The 21,235-nt window shown below is 37.1% G+C and overlaps 1 protein-coding gene across 3 annotated transcripts in view; it reads right to left on the reverse strand.

Moving 5' to 3' along the window:
* The window catches only part of LOC5571436 (nucleolysin TIA-1), an 824,623-nt gene extending 806,398 nt beyond the window's left edge, over positions 1-18,225 (reverse strand). For 2 of the 3 annotated variants that reach the window (XM_001659636.2, XM_021838196.1), the window contains exon 1: positions 16,170-18,225. In XM_001659636.2, coding sequence (XP_001659686.2) covers positions 16,170-16,506 — 337 coding nt within the window. In that variant the 5' untranslated portion in view covers positions 16,507-18,225. The remainder of the gene's footprint in view (positions 1-16,169) is intronic. The other variant, XM_021838197.1, reaches the window with a different exon arrangement.
* Between the last annotated feature and the right edge of the window lie 3,010 nt (positions 18,226-21,235).

Genomic DNA, 21,235 nt, shown 5'->3' on the forward strand with positions numbered 1-21,235 from the left:
TCAGGATTCTCTTCAGAATTCTGTTCAGAAATCTCTTAAGAATTCTTTTCAGAATCCTGTTCAGGATTGTCTTCAGAATCCTGTTCAGGATTCTCCTTGGCATACTATTAAGGATTCTCTTTGGATTCCGGTTCAGGATTCTCCTCAGAATCCTGTTCAGGATTCTCATCAGAATCCTGTTCAAAGTTTTCTTCAGAATCCTGTTCAGGATTCTCTTCAGAATCCTGTTCAGGATTCTCTTCAGAATCCTGTTCAGGATTCTCTTCAGAACCCTGTTCAGGATTCTCTTCAGAACCCTGTTCAGGATTCTCTTCAGAACTCTGTTCAGGATTCTCTTCAGAATCCTGTTCAGGATTCACTTCACAATCCTGTTCAGGATTCTTTTCAGAATCCTGTTCAGGATTCTCTTTAGAATTCTGTTCAAGATTCTCTTCAGAATCCTGTTCAGGATTCTCTTCAGAATCCTGTTCAGGATTCTCTTCAGAATCCTGGTCAGGATTCTTTCCAGAATCCTGGTCATGATTTTCTTCAGAAACCCTATCCTGGTCAGGATTCTCTTAAGAATCCTATATCCTCAGAATCCTGCTCAGGGTTCTGAAGGGAATACTGCTCAGGATTCTCTTCAGAATCCTGAATCAGGAAACTCTTCAGAATCCTGTATCAGGATTCTCTTCAAAATTCTGTATCAGGATTCCACTCAGAATCCTGTTCAGGACTTTTCTCAGTATCCTGTTCAGGATTCTCTTCAGAATTTTGTTCAGGATCCTCCTCAGAATCCTGTTCAGGATCCTTCTTAGAATCCTGTTCAGAATCCTTCTCAGAATCCTGTTCAGGATTCACCGCTGAATTTTGTTCAGGATCCTCCTCAGAATCCTGTTTAGGATTCTCCTCAGAATTCTGTTCAGGATTCTCCTCAGAATTCTGTTCAGGATCCTTCTCAGAATCCTATTCAGGATTCTATTCAAAAACTTGTTCAGCATTCTCTTCACAATCCTGTTCAGGATTCTCCTCAGAATTCTGTTCAGTTTTCTTTTCAGAACCATGTCCAGGATACTTTTTAGAATCCTGTTCAGGGTTTTTACATAAACCTATTTGGGATTTTTCTCAGAATTTTGTTCAGGATTTTTCTTATAATCTTTTTCTGTTTTCGTCTCAAATCCTATTCAGGGTTTTTCTCAAAAACCTATTTAGGATTTTTTTCTCGAAATATCACTAAAGGGCCACTCTAAGTCAACCTGAATCTCAAAGAGAGTGTCGATGAGGCTTATATTGAGATTGTGATTCAGCATTTGGTCGTCTGAAGAGTGTTTGCTTTATTTACCATATACAATCAATCTCTTCTGGATCAACACTTGAAGAGATTATTCTATCACCTACTTTTCATCAGTGCTAGTTCACCAAGAACATCGAAGAGAAACTACTGTTCATCCAAAAATCGCAAATCCTCTTGAGATTTATCGGCAGTAAGCCATAGCTTTGGTTTATCTCCTCCTAATCAAAAACCAATATGCCTTCGCCATCTATTGTACCACTTTGCCATTATGGCCAAAGCCATCTCCCGTTTGATTGACCAAATCAAACTTCCACAGACAACGAATTCCCACATTGTTCATGTGGGCTCATCTTCAAGCCAATCCCCTCTCGATGGTAATCCAATTCTCTTCGCACACTGAAATATTCACCGAAATAGGCAGTTCGCACAATCATTCACTCAACCAGAAGCAATCAGCTCAATGAGCCTCTGTTTTCCCATTTCGCATGCTTTTCCACACACTCCATCCTCGAGTCGAGTCCGTTCGTACACCCACATAATAGACAGAGAGAGAGAAAAAAAAGTAGCATCCATTCAGAAAACGGCATCAACTGAATACGAAAGCAGCAATTCCACAAACATACAAGCTCATACATACGATGAGAGAGAGGGAGGAAAATTCCGATCCCCAACCCGAAAAAAAAGTCGAGAAAATAATTTATTAACCTGCAAAACACTTTCGACCTGCTCATATTTCTCCCTTTCATAAGCCTCGACGACTTCGTTGCTTTTGTTCGGGATGAAAAAGCCGAATTCGCCGCCATGTGGCTCGCAATCCAACAAACAACCCAACTCCGCCACAAATATGAAGAAAATGGAATCTCTTTCGTTCGTTCGCCATATGAATGGGGGGAGGTGGCGGCGGCGGCCGAAAACTAATTATGTTCCAGCTGGTTGTTCCGTTTCCTCCGGTCCCCTTCCGGGATCAACATCCAAAGTAAGCGTATGCGATATTTCCTATGATTTCGTAAAATACCTTCCTTCTTTTTTCTTATTGGCATTATGTCCTCACTGAGACAGAGCCTGCTTCTCAACTTAGTGTTCTTATGAGCACTTCCACAGTCAATAACTGAGAGCATTCTTTGCCTAAGTTTCCATTTTCGCATTCGTATATCGTGTGGCAAGTACGATGATTTCCTTTATGAAAAGATCCTGGAACGATCGGGAATCGAACCCAGACACCTTCAGCATGGCTTTGCTTTGTAGCCGCGGACTCTAACCACTCGGCTAAGGAAGGCCCTTCGTTTCTTTATTATCACTTATTATCAATTACATAACGTTCCGATTCATATCGTCATGACAAAAATGTATATCGCATACCCTTTATCCGAGCTGCAGCTATTTATACTCACAACGCGTGCCTCCTGTTTATATAACCGCATTTTTGGTCATACGTGATTAGTAGTTTACGGAACAAGTTGCAGAATGATGATTTTTACAGCACGAGTCGTAAATTTATCCTACGAGGTTTGCCGAGTAGGATAATTACGACGAGTGCTGTAAAAATCGAGTTCTGCAACGAGTTACGTACAACATTTTTTGCAATTTCGTAGAAGACCACTTGAGGGTATCAGAAATGATATCGGAATGCTTTAACCATTATTTTACAATTTCTGATAAAATATTGTGTAATGATTCATTACGCAACCTAAAACAGTTGCGTAATGAGAAAGCGTTGCGTAATAAATCATTACAGCACTGATTTTGGTGGCGTAATGACTATTCCCGCACTGCATACTTCAGTGCAGGAAAGTAGGCCTTTCCATAATAGATTGGCGTGAGGGAAAACAGCCTATTACGATGAGAAATTGCAAAAAATTTATTATCTGGGCTTTCTTCGTGACTCTCGGCGAGACGCAGACCTTTCGACGTCGTCGTCGTCGTCGTCGTGTCGTCTCGTGCCGTCAGTGAGATGCCTTTGATACATGAGTGACAAATCCACGGCTTGCTGCGTCAAAGGAATGCAACATGCTGAAACCATAATTCAATAATTGATCAAAACCCGGACGGTTTGGTGGTTTTAGTAGGCCGACAGTTGGTCATCGTCTGCATCGCATCGCACCGGGTGGACTGAACGTGTTGCTGTGGTACTTTTGCCTGCGTGACGGTGAATCTTTCGAAATTGTTGTAAACCCTGATGTTCATCCTCTCTTCAACATGAAATCTAATTCGTAGGATTTTTGTTTCGATACCGTTGGGAAAGCGTCCAAGAATGTACCATTTCAAAGTTACCGGAACATTTTCTTTTTAGGATACATTCAAAAGTAACTGTTTCTGTAGCATACTAAGCTTAATTAATGCTAAGTTTCTTTTTATCAAAAAATGACACTAATGTTAAGGTTTTTTATAGATCTACATGATAGCTAATTTATGAAATACACGAACAGAAAGAATACACTGCGGAACACGTTTTTGTCTCAAACACCAAAATACTGCCAATTACTTAATTAAGGGTTGCTGAATCCATTGCCATTTTCAGAAATATCATAGCACGTCTAGTTTTTGAGATATTGAAATTCGGCCGTTTCAGCCAACTTGCATGCAAGTTTGCCAAATTGTATGGCAATTTATTTGCTTAATTTGCCTCAGAACTCAAACTTCATGTGTATAACAATACTTATCAACGAAATTCAAAATACTTCCGATGCTCAAGATTTATTTTTTGTTAGTTTAGAGAAGTATTGTATTCAACCATATAAGAAAAACGAAGAATTTCTATAATAAAGCTTAAAATCATCCGCAAAAGGAAGTCTTGGTCCTTCGAGCACATTGTTGACATCATTGAAATACAGTAGAAATATCAATGACTACCCTGTGGGATTTCAGATGTCATTGCAAAATCAGCGGAGACTGAAGCATCTATCATAACTTCTGAACGGCGATCATATAAATAGGATTGAAACCAACACAATAAACTGCCGTGTATGCCCAACTTCGCCAGCTTTGCTAAGAGAATTTGGTGGTTGACCTTATCGAAAGCAGCAAAAAGATCCAGGTAAATCACATCAGTTTGTGCATGTTCGAGCATACTGTCAGTCACGTAGGAAGTTAAACATAACATGTTTGACGCAGTTGAACGTCCTGGAATAAAGCCATGCTGGTCTGGACTCAAGACTTGCTTGCAATTGAAATAGAGCCGATTCGTAGCGACAAGCTCAAAGAGTTAAGAGACTGCACATAACGCAGAAGTGTTAGAACTAAGTTACCAATAAGTCTGAAATCTTCAAGAAAATTAGTCTTTTGACAACCATCATGACGTGTAGTTGAGATTCAATAACTAATATCACACTATGTTAAGGTTCCCTGATAGTAATTCAACTGACTTTTTATTTAACTCTGAATCTACTCTCAACTTCCCCTGGATTTATCCTCGATTTATTTTCATTTGAGTCTTGTCTTAGTAGACATTTCCTTTGGAATATCTGACTTATTCTGGAATCATCCTTTATTTTCTTCAACTGACTCTCGGATTTTTTGTTTATGCTCTCAGTGGTGATCCAGCCTTCACTAACGCAGAAACTAGTCACTCTCACTTAAATTCGATAACAGTTTTGCTCATTTTTACGCTCAAAACTCACTTTAGACACAATCTCAACGTATGTTATTATCGTTTGTCACCTAAACGCACCAGTTGAAAATTAAAAGGTCGGTTTATTTTTTGCGCAATTTGCGTCCCGAAATCAAGATCAGGTAAAAACTCTTCCCCATCTACAAATAACACTGCAACTGCTGAATTCAAATGACCTAAGTTGATGGATGGTCATTTTGTTCGACATTTATTTTCTAAAAATTATAAAGAAATTACCTTAAGACCCTATGACTATTTTGTTATGTTCACAAATATTATGGAAAAATTTCCGGTAGGATCAATGATGAAACTTATATAAAATTATTGTATGCGTTCATCACATGTAGTGGTATATACACTAATATATTAAAGGTTGTATTTTAAGCAAACTATCAAAGCTTCGTGAAATGATCTCTTTCTCTACAAAATAAAAATATTGGCTTTTGCCTTCAAACCTTTCTGACATGTTAGAATCCAGATTTAGGGAGCAAAACCTGTTAAAAACAGGCACAAGAACCGCAAATAGGTCGATGTTCGATGATTTCCTCTCAACGTTCGATGAACACAACGGAATATCATATTCAAAGAATCTTCGCGGACTGTTTTTCTAGGTCGAACACGATTCAACCGAATGGAGTCTTTTTATAGACGGAAGTATATCGTCCTTAAAAGCCTTGTTACTGTATAAGGGAAATTTTAACCCCAGTATTCCAGTGGCTTACAGTAACACACATAAAGAAGAATATAACGTGCTGCAAGACATTTTGAATTTGATTAATTACCCTGATTTTAAATAATTGCAGATTTCAAGCTGATGAATATTCTCAATGGGCTGAAAAAGTGTAATACAAAGTGTTTATGTTTTGTTTGTCTGTGGGACAGGAACAATAATAAATAAATATTCTAAATCATTATGGCCACCACGTCCTTTTTTTTTTTTTTGAAAAGTACCCAGACAATCAACCAGATTTATACGATGCTAGGAATATCAGAACCATTAATCACCCCAGAAGACATCCTTCATTTACCTTTGCACATTAAGCTTGGACTTGTTAAACAGCTCTTCAAAAAACTGATTTATAAAAATTCTAAAGTGAATAAGTATCTGAAGGATCTTTTCCAAAAATTATGTGACATGAAAGTTGAGATGGGCATATTCGATGGGCCTAAAATGCGAGAAAAATTCAAAAGCACTGATTTTAATAACAAATTGACAATTGATGAAAATTCTGCTTGCCAAAATTTGAAACTTATTTGTGCTGGTTTTCTTGGGGAACCATAGAGCTAATAACTACAAAAAACTTATCAGTAACACAATGGCTAGCTATAAAAGCTAGACATGAACGTTCAACGCTCTGTCATCGTCATCATCGAAACTACAAAAGCAGTTTTTCTGTTCAAATCTAAAAGTTAGGGTAGATGTACCAATAGTGGAGGTACTAAGCATGGTTGAACTTCATTTAACCGCCTAAATTCAAGAAGCGCAATTAGGGTAAGTATTCCCTTAGTTGTGGGTGTTCCTATAGTGGGTGTTCCTATAGTGCTGTTTTCACTGCTTTTACTACACTAGCCACAGAACCGACACTGCCAATCGACGTTTTGGCTTGTTGATACACGGAATAGTTGAAAAGAGCGTTCAAATTGCTTTAAAACTGATGAAATATCACTAAAATTGCTAAAACTGTTCTTACTTGTACCAATAGTTGCGGTAAAGTGTTCCTATAGTGGAGGATCCCATAAGAAAACCACGGATACCGCAACTATAGGAACACAAATTAAAAATATACCGCAACTAAAGGAACAGTGTACCAATAGTGGAGGTATTATTTTGCACTGACATGCCGTGGATTACTGCGATGAAATCATTTTTCTCATTAAGTCAATGGTCGTTACTTCCCATTACAACATTAACATGTACATTAATTGCGCTTCTTGAATTTAGGCGGTTAAATGAACTTTACTAGTGCTTAGTACCTCCACTATTGGTACATCTACCCTAATGTACATGTTAATGTTGTAACGGGAATTAACGACCATTGACTTAATGAGAAAACTGATTTCATCGCAGTAATCCACGGCATGTCAGTGAAAAATAATACCTCCACTATTGGTACGCTGTTCCTTTAGTTGCGGTATTTTTTTTAATTTGTGTTCCTATAGTTGCGGTATCCGTTGTTTACTTATGGGATCCTCCACTATAGGAACACTTTACCGCAACTATTGGTACAAGCAAGAGAAGTTTTAGCAATTTGAGTGATATTTCATCAGTTTTAAAGCAATTTGAACGATCTTTTCAAATATTCCGTGAATCAACATGCCAAAACGTCGATTGGCAGTGTCGGTTCTGTGGCTAATGCATTAAAATAAGTGATAACAGCACTACCGCAACTATAGGAACACCCACAACTAAGGGAACACTTACCCTACTCGATGAAAATGTGTTCCATGTGTTTCTGTTGAAGAATAGAATACAGTGAACACATTTTCTTGTGAACGAAAAACTGCCTTTGAATATTTCGAAATCAATGACGGATCCTGCCCCTTAATGTTACATTGAAAATGCATTCTTTGATTCGTCACCTTGAAAGATTTCCTTCAAACCTTGGAAGTTTTTCAGACGAGCAGGGCGAGAAAAGATTAATAAAAAGTATCGTAAAACATATATTCCATTTTATTTTTCTCAATCCGAAATTCTTATTTACATTGCAGCAAAAGTATAAAAAGGTGATGTACAAAAAAAAAGCAGAAGATAATGTAGCTGCAAATAAACTCTACTGTTACCTCAAGGAATTGCAGATTGCTGTGAACAATATACTATACTTTAAAAATGGGGAGGGTACATAAAAAGAAAGTGTCCATGCACATTTAAGTACAACTCTTCATATTGAATTTCAAGTTTAAAACATAATATGGCACATGAATTCTGCTGTCTTGAAAATAAAACTCTGTGTCGGTTAGTATATTCAAATAAAAAATGCAAAATGTTCAAGTATATTTTAAAAACGAACTGAGGCATATATGAATATTCTGAAAACGTCATTATTTTATTTTTTTTTATCTACTTCCAATCCCGGGGTGTCCCGTCTCTGAGCATTCAGATCGACTTTTTTTGTCGAACTGTGTTATTTTAGAGATGATTTTCCGCATTTAAATCACTTATAATTCAAAAATACGATACATAAGGGGATTTTTTTTTTAATTTCCCTACGGGTTTGGGCCGAAAGATTTCAGATTTTCATGAAACTTTTTCCACAGACAGGGCTCATCAATATATGAATTAAAAAAAAAGAGAAAAATTCAGGGTCGCTTATTTTCCCGGAAAACTCAGGTGGAATTTTTTTGTTTTCCTCTGACACTACTAACATTGAAAAATCATAACTCAAGAACGAAGCATCGTAGAAAATTTTTTTTAATGAAAATGTAAGCAAATTATCTCAGGAATAAAAAAAAAACTTCTTTTGAAAATTTTCCACGAGTTGGAGCATAGTTTTTCCAGCTTTTCTTTACGAATTTTCTCAACGGTGGAAAATTTTGTGGAAAACTTTTTCCAGTTAATATTTTTGTTATTCCTGAGAAAATTTGCTTTCATTTTTATAAAAAAAACTTTGTTTCTACGATGTTTCGTTCTTGAGTTATGATTTTTCAAAGTAAGTAGTATCAGAGGAAAACAAAAAAATCCAACTAAGTTTTCCGGGAAAATAAGCGACCCTGAATTTTTCTCAATTTTTTTTTATTCATATATTGATGAGCCCTGCCTGTGGAAAAAGTTTCATGAAAATCTGAGACCCTTCGGCCCATTTTGTACGGAAATAAAAAAAAAATCCCCATGAGTCTATGAAGTTTGCCTTGTCACTCGTTTTAAATTATCTTCATTAATATATAAATTATAGATGATCATTTTCATCCAATTTCATGGAGCCATGAAAGTTTCTTCTGATTTCACGAAAATGGCTAATATATGAACTGCATCTGGGTGAAAACTTCTGTTTGTAACAAACTGAAAGCTGGATTAAACTGGTCTATGAAATTCTTGTGAGTACGATCCTAAAATAGCAAAACCCTATTTGGGTTATAATAATTCAATTCAAAATTTGGATGTACGTATTCATTATGTTTCCTTTGCCATTTTCAAAAATATCATAGCACGTCTAGTTTTTTAGGTATTTACTGTTGAAAATGCAAAATTTGACTGCTTCAGAAGTCTTCCCAGGTCCTACTCGGGCTCAGATTTTGTACCTCTTCTAGTAGGTATTGCATTTGGTCCCTCGGTAGTACAAAAGGTACCCATGTTTGACAGATTGCAGTCCTCTTTTCACGGCATTCTAGATTACCTCATGAGCCATACAATTTTGGGCAACTGTAAGGGGCATGGAGATCTTTAATGTGTCTTTGGTCTTCCCATGAACCGAACCAATGTACAACTTCGGTTTGAACCTTGCAACTTGTGTTGAACCGCAAACGCGCTTCGTCTCTGTACCAGTGTATCAAACCGAACCCGGTACATGTGTACTTCGGTTCAAACTTTGGTTCAAACTTGGGTTCAAATAATGGCACAAAGCAGGCAGACAGGGAATGGTTGAAATCTACGCGGATAAATTTCTACGATCATATATGGAACTTTTTGGTTCAAATCGCAAGACCCTTGAGGCTCTGATAATTGTTTCATTTAAGCAGATCAACTAAGATCAATACTTTAAATAACATTTAGCGGTAACTTTATGAAAAACATTAAGGATTTTACTATATCAAACAACAAGACACGATAAGTAGAAATTAATAAGCGTGGATATCAACAATTGTCTGTCTCTCCGTTTGTGTCATCGTTCTGAACCTCGGATGCAACCGAAGATTGGCACCAAAATTTGAACTGCGGTTGTAATCGAGATACAAATGGACCGGTTTTCGAACTGGCATTTGCACCGATGTTCACTTTGCACATGTTTGGGTTTAGGTTCAATTTCGAGCGTTTCGGTTTGAACACGAAAACAGAGTACAAGGAAAGTACGAGACCGCCTGAACCAACGTGTTCGGTGTTCGTTTGGGAAGACTGTGTTTCAGCCAACTTGCATGCAAGTTCGTCAGCTTGTATGGAAATATATTTGCATAATTTGCCACTTAATTCAAACTTCATGTCAAAAACAATAGTTATGAATTAAGTTCGTAATACTTTCGATGCTCAAAATTTATGTGTTGATGGTTTAGAAAAGTATAGTATTTTTACAGCCATGGTAGTGTCATTCTCAAAACACACTCAAGCCGTTCCCATAGGGGACGTTAGCCACAAGGAAGTGACGTTTCAAGTAATACTGTTTCATATGGTATGCCCTCTTCAACATCTAATCCAATTTCTCTCGCCGTTCCCTTACGGTACCTATCCATCTAGTATTCATTGCTTTCTTCTCCATGCTCCCTCTTGCTTCGAGCAAAATAGACCGATATGCCGATAAATAAATTCAAAAGAAAAGTATAGCATTTTTCCATGTAATAGAAACGAAGAATTATGTAGCACGTTGACAAAATCGATTTTATCTAAATTTAAACGTGTAATTTCAACCAAATTATGTTTGATATGTAAGTTTAAGTCATATTTGGCATGCTTCACATAAAAGATCAACAAAAAGTTTGATAAATCATATTTTAAATTTCACGTTAACATCATGAAAAACAGTGTTTTATACAACTTTGGCGACCTATAGCTAAAAATTGTGAAGTGCTGGAACATTTCTGAGAACGGCATCAGACACAGCAACCCCAAATCTACTAGAGACACCTTGTTTGATCATTGAGACACGCAAAAATGTCGTTTTTGTTACGCTGTGTTATCACATCGATTTGTACATCAAACGACATTATATTTCAAGACCGTGTCTCCAATAATAGTTTAAACATTTCAAGATACAGAAGCCAGTAGCACCTTGCAGCAAAAAAATAATGTACAATTGCAAACTGTCCGAACGTTTCGGTCGTTTAACATTCTTCTGGGGACTCTAAAATAATGTTTAACAATTAGAACACATCAAAACAAAAAATTAACACTCTAAAATCTTCTAACCGTTTGTTTACAGTTGGGCGGCCATAGCTTTTATAAATAGCATACGACATACATACATATATCTTCTAGTCATGTGCTGCTAATAGATCTAAGCTTAGTAATAATAGAGTTGTAAGCCAAATTTGCAGAGTCTTTCTGTTTGTTAACAACATTCTTATCGCCTCGTATCTTAATGTAAAAAGTTTCTGTTATTAATCTAGTGAAGCTATTTGTAACTTTTCAAGTAATTTTGTCTTGCCAAAGTCGAATATATGTTCTTCTTCTACAGATTGTCACCACACAGGCAATCCAGTACCAGAGATGTTTTTTGTTTTTACATTATATCTATATTGATTTAGATGTGGACACAAAAATTGACTTATTGCTCCAATGTACTATTTTTCACAAGCACAACAAGGAATCTCGTATGCTACATTTATGTTTTTGTCATTAGATATTTTGTCTTAAGATTTTGTTAAACGTACATCTTAATTTTTGTCAATTGGTTTATAATCCACCTTAAAATCGTGTTGTTATAGATATCCAGATATTCTTGTCTTTTACACAGGGTGTCTGTATATTATCCGTACAAACTTTGAAGGCATACCTCTATGAACCGAAATGAATAAATTGAGCATGGTTAAATATCCTGACCTACTAAATTGGCAAGCAATAAATTTGAATTGAAGAAATGCCCTTCAAACTCAATTGATTTGATCAAACTAAATTTACGTTTCAACCATTAATGGAACATTTGGAATCTTTCTTAGAATTTTGGGAAGAATTTCACATATATGACTAGTGGCCCTCAGAAAAAACGTTCCGTTAAATTTCAATTTGATTATTTCAGTACGAAGCAATCATTTTGAAATCATCAAACATTTGTTTTTTTTTTTGCTAACTCACAGATGTATTGAAAAACGATAATCGACATTAATTTTTTATTGTTTTCAATAAGAGATAATGTTTCCTATATTTTGTTGTTCGAATAATTAACGGACACCCTGTATCACCCTTGTTATTTCAAATCGATGCCTTTTAAATTTTTTTTTATGATTATTTAAAATTTTCTTGTGTTATGAAAGAAATGCAATAATCGAAAGTATTATCCGTAAAATCGAAGGATGACTTCGGGATGTAATTATTTCAGAATTCAGAGAAGGTTCAATACATAAATCCCAAAAAAGCTTCAGACATAATTTTGAGATGGATTTCCCTAAAACCCTCGTCAGCATTATCACATAGCCCTTCAGGATTTTCAAAGGACGAGATTATGTTGGTAGCATGAGTTTTATCTCACAGGCTATTGAGCAAGATTGTAACAAAATCTTGATTCTAAGAGAATGTTTTTCAAAATATAAAAAAAACTCCTTTTTTTCACTATATGACAGCTATCAGATTGAACGAAAATGTTGGTTGGGGTTGGTTCCAGTAAGAGAACTAAAAATTATGAATCACCAGTCCTGATTGTTTCTTTCGCAAATGCCTAGTCGTGATAACTGAATCTTGTAAACTCTAATCTGTTGCTAAAACATATATTTGACAGCTGAAAAGTACACACACGTTTCAAGTTTCCAATTATGGTACCTTTTTTGAATAAAAATGAATGAATAGGGATTAAAAATAAAATTTCTAGATATGTGGGACATTTAACGGGATACTTAATAAATGTTCCAAATGCGGGAGTCTCCCGCGAAAAACGGGACGACAGGTCACTTTATTTACAAGGAAACCCGAGTAGTTGTTTCTTTTGAGAATTTCTTTAAACGTTTTTAGCGTGGTTACCCGATGCTTAGCATGAGTTAACATTAAGGCTCTGTCTACTATTGCTGTTATTAAATTGTCTTTTTTTTGTATGAAATGACTAAAAGGCAAAATCTAAATATCTACTGTCTGCATCATTCGAACAAGGTAGAAATTTCAGAACATGGTAAAAAATTCATGATTTTGAGATGAGCACAAGCTTTGCCATTTTCCTAGGTTTAACTTTTGTACTTCTAAATAAAATATTTTCAGGCTGTTGTTATCTCTTTTCTATTGGTTGTCACAAACAAACAAAATATATTGGGTACAGCGTCACCTATGGCCAAGAATGCAATTAGAACAGTGTTCGATTTATCGATTTTCTTTATTTGAAGAACTCTGTTAATATCTAAATGTTTGGAGATGTTTCAACTTTTCATATATAAGGCCACCTTACTGGACAATTTCGAGATAGTGTGGTCTTAAAGTTGTCACTTTTTTTTACTATGAAACTAGTGGTCCCGGCAAACTTCGTCTTGCCATCTATACGAAAAGGTCATGCAATCCGATTATTTCGGAGGCTGTCCCAAACTTTTATCTCGCTCAATCACGTCGCATCCCTTGTCGAGTGCAACAGCGGAAAACTTACCGTTCATTCGTTCTCAAGTTATTTCGAGACATACAAACACCACTCCATTTTAATATATATATAGATAGATAATATAAAACATTAACTTATCTGGGAAATATGAAATCTTAAGTTAGTAGTTCTTAAGAATGATTGGACACATTATTGTAAAATAATTAAATTGAGCACAAACGTTATATTTAATACTAGTGGTAACGGCAAACTCCGTCTTGCCATCAAGTAGGCCGATGTCACCAAGAAATATCCCATTCAGAAAACGATTTTGTTTGCTTTATTATTTCCTGATTTTACTAATATTTGTATGCACACAAACACACGTCGGAGTCCTGGACGTATGTAGCAATGAAATAATTATTCAAATCAGTTGACCCGTTTTCAAGCCAACTAGTGACGTACAAACTCCATTCCATTTTTATTTATACCGTGGTGAATCAAAATCTGGACGGTACCAATATCCGGACACTTTGATAATAATTATTAATTTATACATAATTTGAATGTTTTTTATGTTTGGGATTTTTTGATAGTCTATACTCTAAACATTGAAGATTATTATACTATAATTTTTAATCTAATTAACATTGCCAAATAATTACTAAAAATAACAACACGTTAATTGTTTCTGTCAGACGTCATCCCTTCGTGGTTCGTGTGAATTCAGATTTAGATCTTTGAACGCACAACCCAAACCAAAGGTTGAAGAAAGAGTGTGTGAAGTATATTAGTGTTTTGAATACAATTAAATACAGAGATATACTTTCAATTTTTAATAACATAGCTATTGTGAATTATGAAGCAAATGTGTATTAAAAGGAGTGTGAAGAGACTGTCCGGGACTACGGGTCAGTGTTTTAAAACCCGGACATCGTGCGGAAGACCCACTTTTCACTAGTGCAAATGATGTTTTTGATATATGAAACAAGAGAAGAATCGAAATATATACATATAAAGCGTTGTGAGTTATAAGAAAATGGTGTAATGTAAGAATAATTGCGTGTATCTGAGATTCCAGCCACACGTTAACGAGTTCAAGCCACACGCGCGATTCAGTTCAGGTAATTAAATCACTAATATTAGTTATGTGTTGTTCTTTGTGACACTGTAGGGAAAAACGTACGTCGAATTGAAAAAAATATATAATTTCGACGAGTTTGTATGATTTCTTGAAAAGATGTGCAAAAATTTCATATAAAACACAGGTGTCCGGATTTTGATCCAAAAATGTCCGGATTTAAAAACATCATTTGATCAGGTGTCCGGATTGAAAGACAAGACACGCTCCAATATTTCGTTGATTTATTTGTAAAAATCATGAATAATATCGAAAATTGGTTCACTTTCATGGAGATCTGAAGTGTAATAATATGTTGAATATTAACACTTCAAGAATATTTTAACCAAACAAACCTAAACGTAAGTTTGAACATTTCTGTCGACTTAATCGTCCGGGTATTGATGCAGCACGGTATGCAAGATAAAAGATAGACGATAGAATACTTTGTCGTTTTTTGGAAACTTGTAAATTTTAATCAACGTGCTATTATTACAATAAAATGTATTTTAAAATCATTGTATCACTGGGCTTAAGCGAACATTGAAGAATTCATAATTCGAAACAAATTCAAATTCATAGACGCCTTTCATTTGCAAATTGGTGACGTCATCCAGGAAGAAATAGCGCTATTAATATATTAATAATGTCATTAATAATGTTGTTTTCGATATCTTGATAGCTCTGTCGAGCTCATTTGTAATTGATGATCTAGCAAACAATGTTCATTCGAGAGCCTGTGCATAAATCTCATCGAATTTCGCCTGAGAGCCCCTGCTCTCGATGCGTGAGAATTTTCTTTTCAGAAATGGTTTCTTTCATTGTAGTACGCAATAGACAAGAAATATCTTTTTCATTGAAGTTCGTTGTAGAAAATTGCTTGACCAGTTCTATCAAAGAAACGTTTACTTTTCTAGAAAGTAAAAGCTTCCTTAGTTTAAGTAAAAAACTGCATTCCGTTGGTCAAATTTATGCAGCTCTCGGTAATTATGATCAGAACGTTTGCAGATGCTTTAAATAAATCCAAGGGAAAGTATTTGTTAGTAAAATGTATACGAACCGTTCACTTCGATGAAATAATTGAATATTTGTGAAATATGCGAATTATGTTTAGAAATTTCCTATTTTTTATAGTTTTTTTTAGACGTAGCAAGCATATTTGGAATAATGAACTATATAATTTTTCTAAGTTGTGTCAGTTTCGTATTATGGAGTGAAACAGAAACTAAAGATGTTCAACGGATAACTTATTTTTTTATTGTATTTGAGTATATCATTCTCAAATCATTTACAGATATTTCAACTACATGGAACTTTTTGTAAACACCTTTTTAAAGTGTTGCTAATAAATAATTATAATAATGAACACCTTTTGAATCATATTAATACCATCGTAACAATGTTGGTTAACCAGCTTTAAGGGAATTTAAAACGTAGTTTTTTTTTTAATTTTTCTTGACGTTTTGGTCATTTTTAGGGGTTCTACCTTTCTTAGATATTATAATCAATTTCAGGGTTTCACAAGTAAATCAAAGTCATAAATTAATATTTTGATACTTTAACCAATCTCAATAATCCATGTTTTCTGTTGTGCGGTTTTACACTCTTTATAACACAGTATTTACACATACACATCGATAGATTTTCTCAACCCTGAAGAGTTTTTCCCCTGAAACGATGATCGTAGATCGAACCAATAACTTAAGAATTCATCTCACAAAAATATCAACGTGCAACTTCAACAGATCAGTAGTAAAAGCAGTCTCCCGACGAGAGTAAACCCAAGATAGAAAAAAAAAAAGGATCAAAACTCACCCTGCTTGACGGTGGCGGCCAGCTGCTGCTGCAATTGCTGTTGTTGCTGCGCCTGCTGCTGAGCCGCTGCCGCCTGCTGTTGTTGAACGGCGGCGGCGGCGGCCTGCTGCTGGGCTGCAACTTGCTGCTGCTGCTGTTGCTGTTGAGCTTGCTGTTGCTGCTGCTGGTGCTGCTGGTGCAACTGATGCTGCGGAGTTGTTTGCGATTGAGCCGAATGGGCCGGGTGAATCGTGAGCAGTTTCGTTTCCGGGGGTTTGTGAGGTCCCACGGTCAACTGCGGGGCGGCACTCAGGGCCATCGTTGGTGCGGGCATCATCAGCGTGGACATGGCCAACATCTTAGGGTACAGCACGTAGGGTAACCGGGTCTGTTTGTTTGTCTTAAGGGGGAAATTGACTAGCACTCGTTGACGATGGACTTAATTGACTTTTGATGATATCGCACCAGAATGGAGTTTTTGCAACAGTTACTTGCTCGTCTTTTTCTTCCTTTCAACTGGGATAGCCGTAATTATTTCTAAACAACGCGCACAAACACTACCGCCGAGGGACGATTTCTTCCTTCACTTCACACACTGTGTTGGTTCACTTCCCGAGAGTGAAGCTATTAAAATGAAATGAAATGTAAATAATATCTCAGCACGATATGCACGGTTTTCAGAGATGCGGCGCTTGGGCTCGCGCGAATGTGTGTTCTACGGAGCCGGAATGTGGGGAGCGGGCGCACAGGGGAGGCGAATGTCCTGGTTTTACTTTCAAGTCGTCGCAGGAGGCGATGATGGTTTGCAGACACTGGCTTCCTTGGATCCCGTTGTTTGAGCTTTTCCAAGGGATAAACCGCGGCTTCTTCGTTTTGTTCTTCTTGTGTTTGTTGTTGTTAGCGCCGAGGGGCCTGCCCCCTTTTTTTACGACTCAGGAGCGCGCCTTCACAGTGTGGCGCTGCACAGGGTCGTGCTATGATATTTTATGTACTCTAGTTTCTTTTATTATACGCCCTTTTTACTTCTTTTTATGATCGTTCCTTGTCGGCTTTCCCTGCGGGTTTCACTTCAAGCGGAAAAACGAGTTTGACTCGGCGGAGACCGCTTCTTCGTGCTGTTCCAATTCGCTTCGCAAAGCGCAATATTGACGTTCCGAGCCAACTAGCCAAGCAGACGGTTGAGGTTTTTCCACTATTTTTGCGCGAATGGCGAAATTATCTTTTGGCAGACACACACACGCGAACAGTGCGGCCAGTAGATAGATATACCGGGGGAGATAGGTAGAGCAGCACTAGCACTTCCACCCTCGCCTTAGTTCTTCTTTTTTACCAGGTCGACCGGAAGGCAGAGGCCAGTAGAGACGCCTATAATAACTAAATCACCGAAAAAAGCGAAAATAAATGAACGGAAGGCTCTCCTCCTCGCGTGGAGCTACCGGATGGAGAGACAGACACACAGAACCACAGAATGGAGCCGGAGACGGGCGATATCGGGAACACAAAAGGAGCGAAGGATATCGAAATAAAATTAAATGTTTCTGTCAGTTCTGCTTAATTTTCCTTTGTTCTGCTTCGGGCTTCCCGACGACGGTGCCGTGCCTTGACTGTTGTGTTCCGTAGTTTGATTATACTTCACACGATAATTTCCGGGATCACGCGGGGTCCCGAAGGAGCACACACTGTATGAAGCCAAAATTAAACACTTCCGATCTTCTTTCTCGAAGGATCTTCTTTCTTCCCGTTCTTCTCGGCACACTTCACCTTCGCGAGAGATCGCCTGCCCTGTCCTGTGAACAGGCTCCTTCCCTCTAGGTGCCTGGCCCTTTAATTGAGATCTTCCTTCAGCTTCGTTAAAATTGCAACACCGAGATTTTCGACGACAGCACAAAGCCTACGCAAGCCGCTTTTTGTTCCGGAAGTTTTACTGGCTATAATATTCTATAAACATGTGTGTGTATATATGTATATAGGTATAAATTTTTATTAACGTACAGGAACTATACAGCCAAAAGCACACAGGGTCCTAACTAAATCGTACTAACCGTAAGGCGACACTGCTCTAACTAAAGCTCGCCGACTGGTCGCAGACAAAAGAAACCTGCCGGAAAACTCAAGCCCCGAATCCTGCCCGAACCTGCGACTTCGGCTTCGGCCTCGCAATCTCGCAAACTTCGTACCGCGCCAGCGCTCTGCACGCACCCACACACGATCTTTGGACCGAATCCCGCCTCGTGTCCTCGTGGCCGTATCCTTGCGAAAGCACACCGACTGCCTCGCGCCATGGCGTGCTTGTGTGCAAAACAACAAACCCCCCTGTCGTGGGCTCCCCATTCGCTTTGAACCGATTCGCTCTCGTTGTAGTAGGCCTAGGAGAGCGGAAAAACCGAAGGAGGCTTCGGAAAAGCGCCTCCGATTGGGAAAGAACAAAGAACCCGACCGACCAACCGACCAACCGACCGGATGATGATGCGATGATGGTGGATGCGATCCCGATTGACGTGTGGAGATATGGCGATGATGATGATGATGATTGTGATGACGATGGTGATGTTGATGCCTCTCAAAAACGTACACATTTTCTTTTGCGGCATGGCATTGGTCCTCGCTGTCGTCGTCGTCGTCGTGGACGATTTTCTTATTGACACACACGGATGATGATAGTGTGAAGGATTCTGGTTGATGTTCGTTATTTTACTCTGTGCTTTTTTCTTCTTTTTTGGGGGTTGGTTCCCAACTGAACTTCTACTGGAGCGCGTCATGTCGTGTGTTTTTGACAAATATCGATTTTTGGATTTGAACGGATTTTTTTTTTCTTGGGGTTTTTTAAGGTTCTGCTCCGGTTTAAAGAGACGTGGTGCGAATGTGTGATGTGATGAGCGTCTGCTGAAGTCAGATGGTTGATTGGATGGAGGCAGCCGATTGAGAGATTGAATTCAATATTTGAATGAGAGTCTAATTTCATTGGATAACAATAATTGTGATAACTTTATAACACCAGAATGTATGTACTAGATAAACTTGATCCTTTCTTCCTAATTCTGTTGTAACTCAGTCAGTGTATCAAAATTTTATGAGATTCCTACACTGGCTTTCGAGTTAACATGGTTTGGTAGTATCATAAAATTCGAATGGGTCAAAAGTGCTGATCAGGCATTCAAAAATTCACATGCCTTTCACTTGAAGTCGTGCTTGATTCATACATACCTAAAAGGGTAGAGTGCGTAAAAATTTAACAAAAAAATTAATTGCCGTAAAACGAGGTATCTTTGAAAATGCGGATAACTTTGAAATAACTAAATACGCCTCAACCTGTTTTTACATATTTCTTTTATAGGGGGGTCGAAAAAAGAATCGGTTGTAAAACAAATCAGGATTACATTTATGTTTTTTAAAACGCTACGTCTTGATATGCAGCCATTACATGAAAAACCGATCTAGTGGGTCACCGAATTCCGTGAAAATTTACTATTTTGTTCCTTACCCGAAATAAGGATACACGTGTTTTTGGATTTTTTGATTAGGATGACTATTTCTAAAATAGAGTGAGCAAAATAAAGCGACTTTGCAAAATTTTTGTTTTTTTTTTCAAAATCATAACTTTTGAACAGCTCAGCCGATTTCCAATCTTTTTATGGAATGACGGCTTAAAATTTTCAGATTATTACTGTTATCCTTTTTCAGGAAACTTCAAAAAATTTTACGCATACCGAAAATTTTCAAATTTTCGTATTACTTTTTAAAATTTTTTTGTTTGGTTTTTGGGATACATTTTTTTGAAATTTTGAAATCAGGTATCCCACAATTATAGATTACTTAAAATTCAAGTGAGCTTAAATGAAACACAGCTTATGCTGATTTATATTCATCAATCAGCTTGCGGGAATTCTGATTTTTAAATTCCAAAAAAAATATACACCTAAAAAACTAAAAAACATACATCGCTGAAAATTTGACAGTAAACGTAAAATTTTCTGAACTTTCAAGAAAAAATGAGAACAGCTATAGCCCCTTTTGTCCCAAGGCCTTCAAAACACGAAGAAACGGAAATTTCAGATTTTTTTCATGTAAAACAATTTTTGGAAATTTTATATTTTCCTTGAAAAGTTTTCTTTAGCTTTCATTTCGTCCAAGAAAAATGAAAATCGGTCAAGCGGTTCAAAAGTTATGATATTTAAAAAAATAAAAATTTTGCAAGATCGCAATTTTTCTGCTCACCCTATTTTGGAACTGGTCGCCCTAATCAATAAATCCAAACACACGTGTATCCTTATTTCGAATAAGGAACAAAATAGCAAATTTTCACGGGGTTCGGTGACCCACTAGATCGGCTATTAATGGAATGGCTGTATGGAAATACTGATCCGAAATATTTGACAAATTTAAAGCATGGATTGAGAACTTTTCAAAATAGCCATTAAAGTTTTCATATTCTGAAAAGGATGGCAACACTGCTTGATTGTTATCAAAAGAGCCAATTATATGGGGGTGTTACATGCAAATATTGATAAATTTTAACATTGGCGTAGGAACAGGGGAGGCCAGGCCTCCTCCAGGGGGGGTCCCCTACAGGATCATCCAGCCCCCTCCCCCAGAATTTGATAATAATAAAAATAAAATCTCAAAAAAGATAACAATATAACACGAACCAAAAACTTTTAAATCAATGTACATGGCTTTTGTTATTGACAAAAATCTGTAAGTAGTTACGTTATTTTAAAGAAAACCTCGCTTGTCTTACACAACATCAGCGTGGCGGTTCTGACTTCGGTGAATTGCGCGACAACCGAAAGCTTAATCGTCCGGGTGTCGATCGATTGGTTACTGTTGGAAGTAGCTTCTTACTATATGCGATTAGCGCATTATTTCGACATCTCCGTTGCTACAATACCGTGGTAGGGGAACTGGGGGTAAAATGAACACCCCAAGAAATTTTCATGTTTTCTTGCTTATGAAGCTGTCAGATTTTTTTTTTTTTCAATAGCTCAGAATTTAAGAAAGGTGTTTATGCAATGTAACAAGTTAATATATTGTGATGGGAATAGAATTTTATCAACATTATTATAATTTTGAAAATTTCTTTCCACAGA

Source organism: Aedes aegypti, chromosome 1, assembly GCF_002204515.2.
Source record: "Aedes aegypti strain LVP_AGWG chromosome 1, AaegL5.0 Primary Assembly, whole genome shotgun sequence".
Taxonomy (NCBI): Eukaryota; Metazoa; Arthropoda; class Insecta; order Diptera; family Culicidae; genus Aedes; species Aedes aegypti.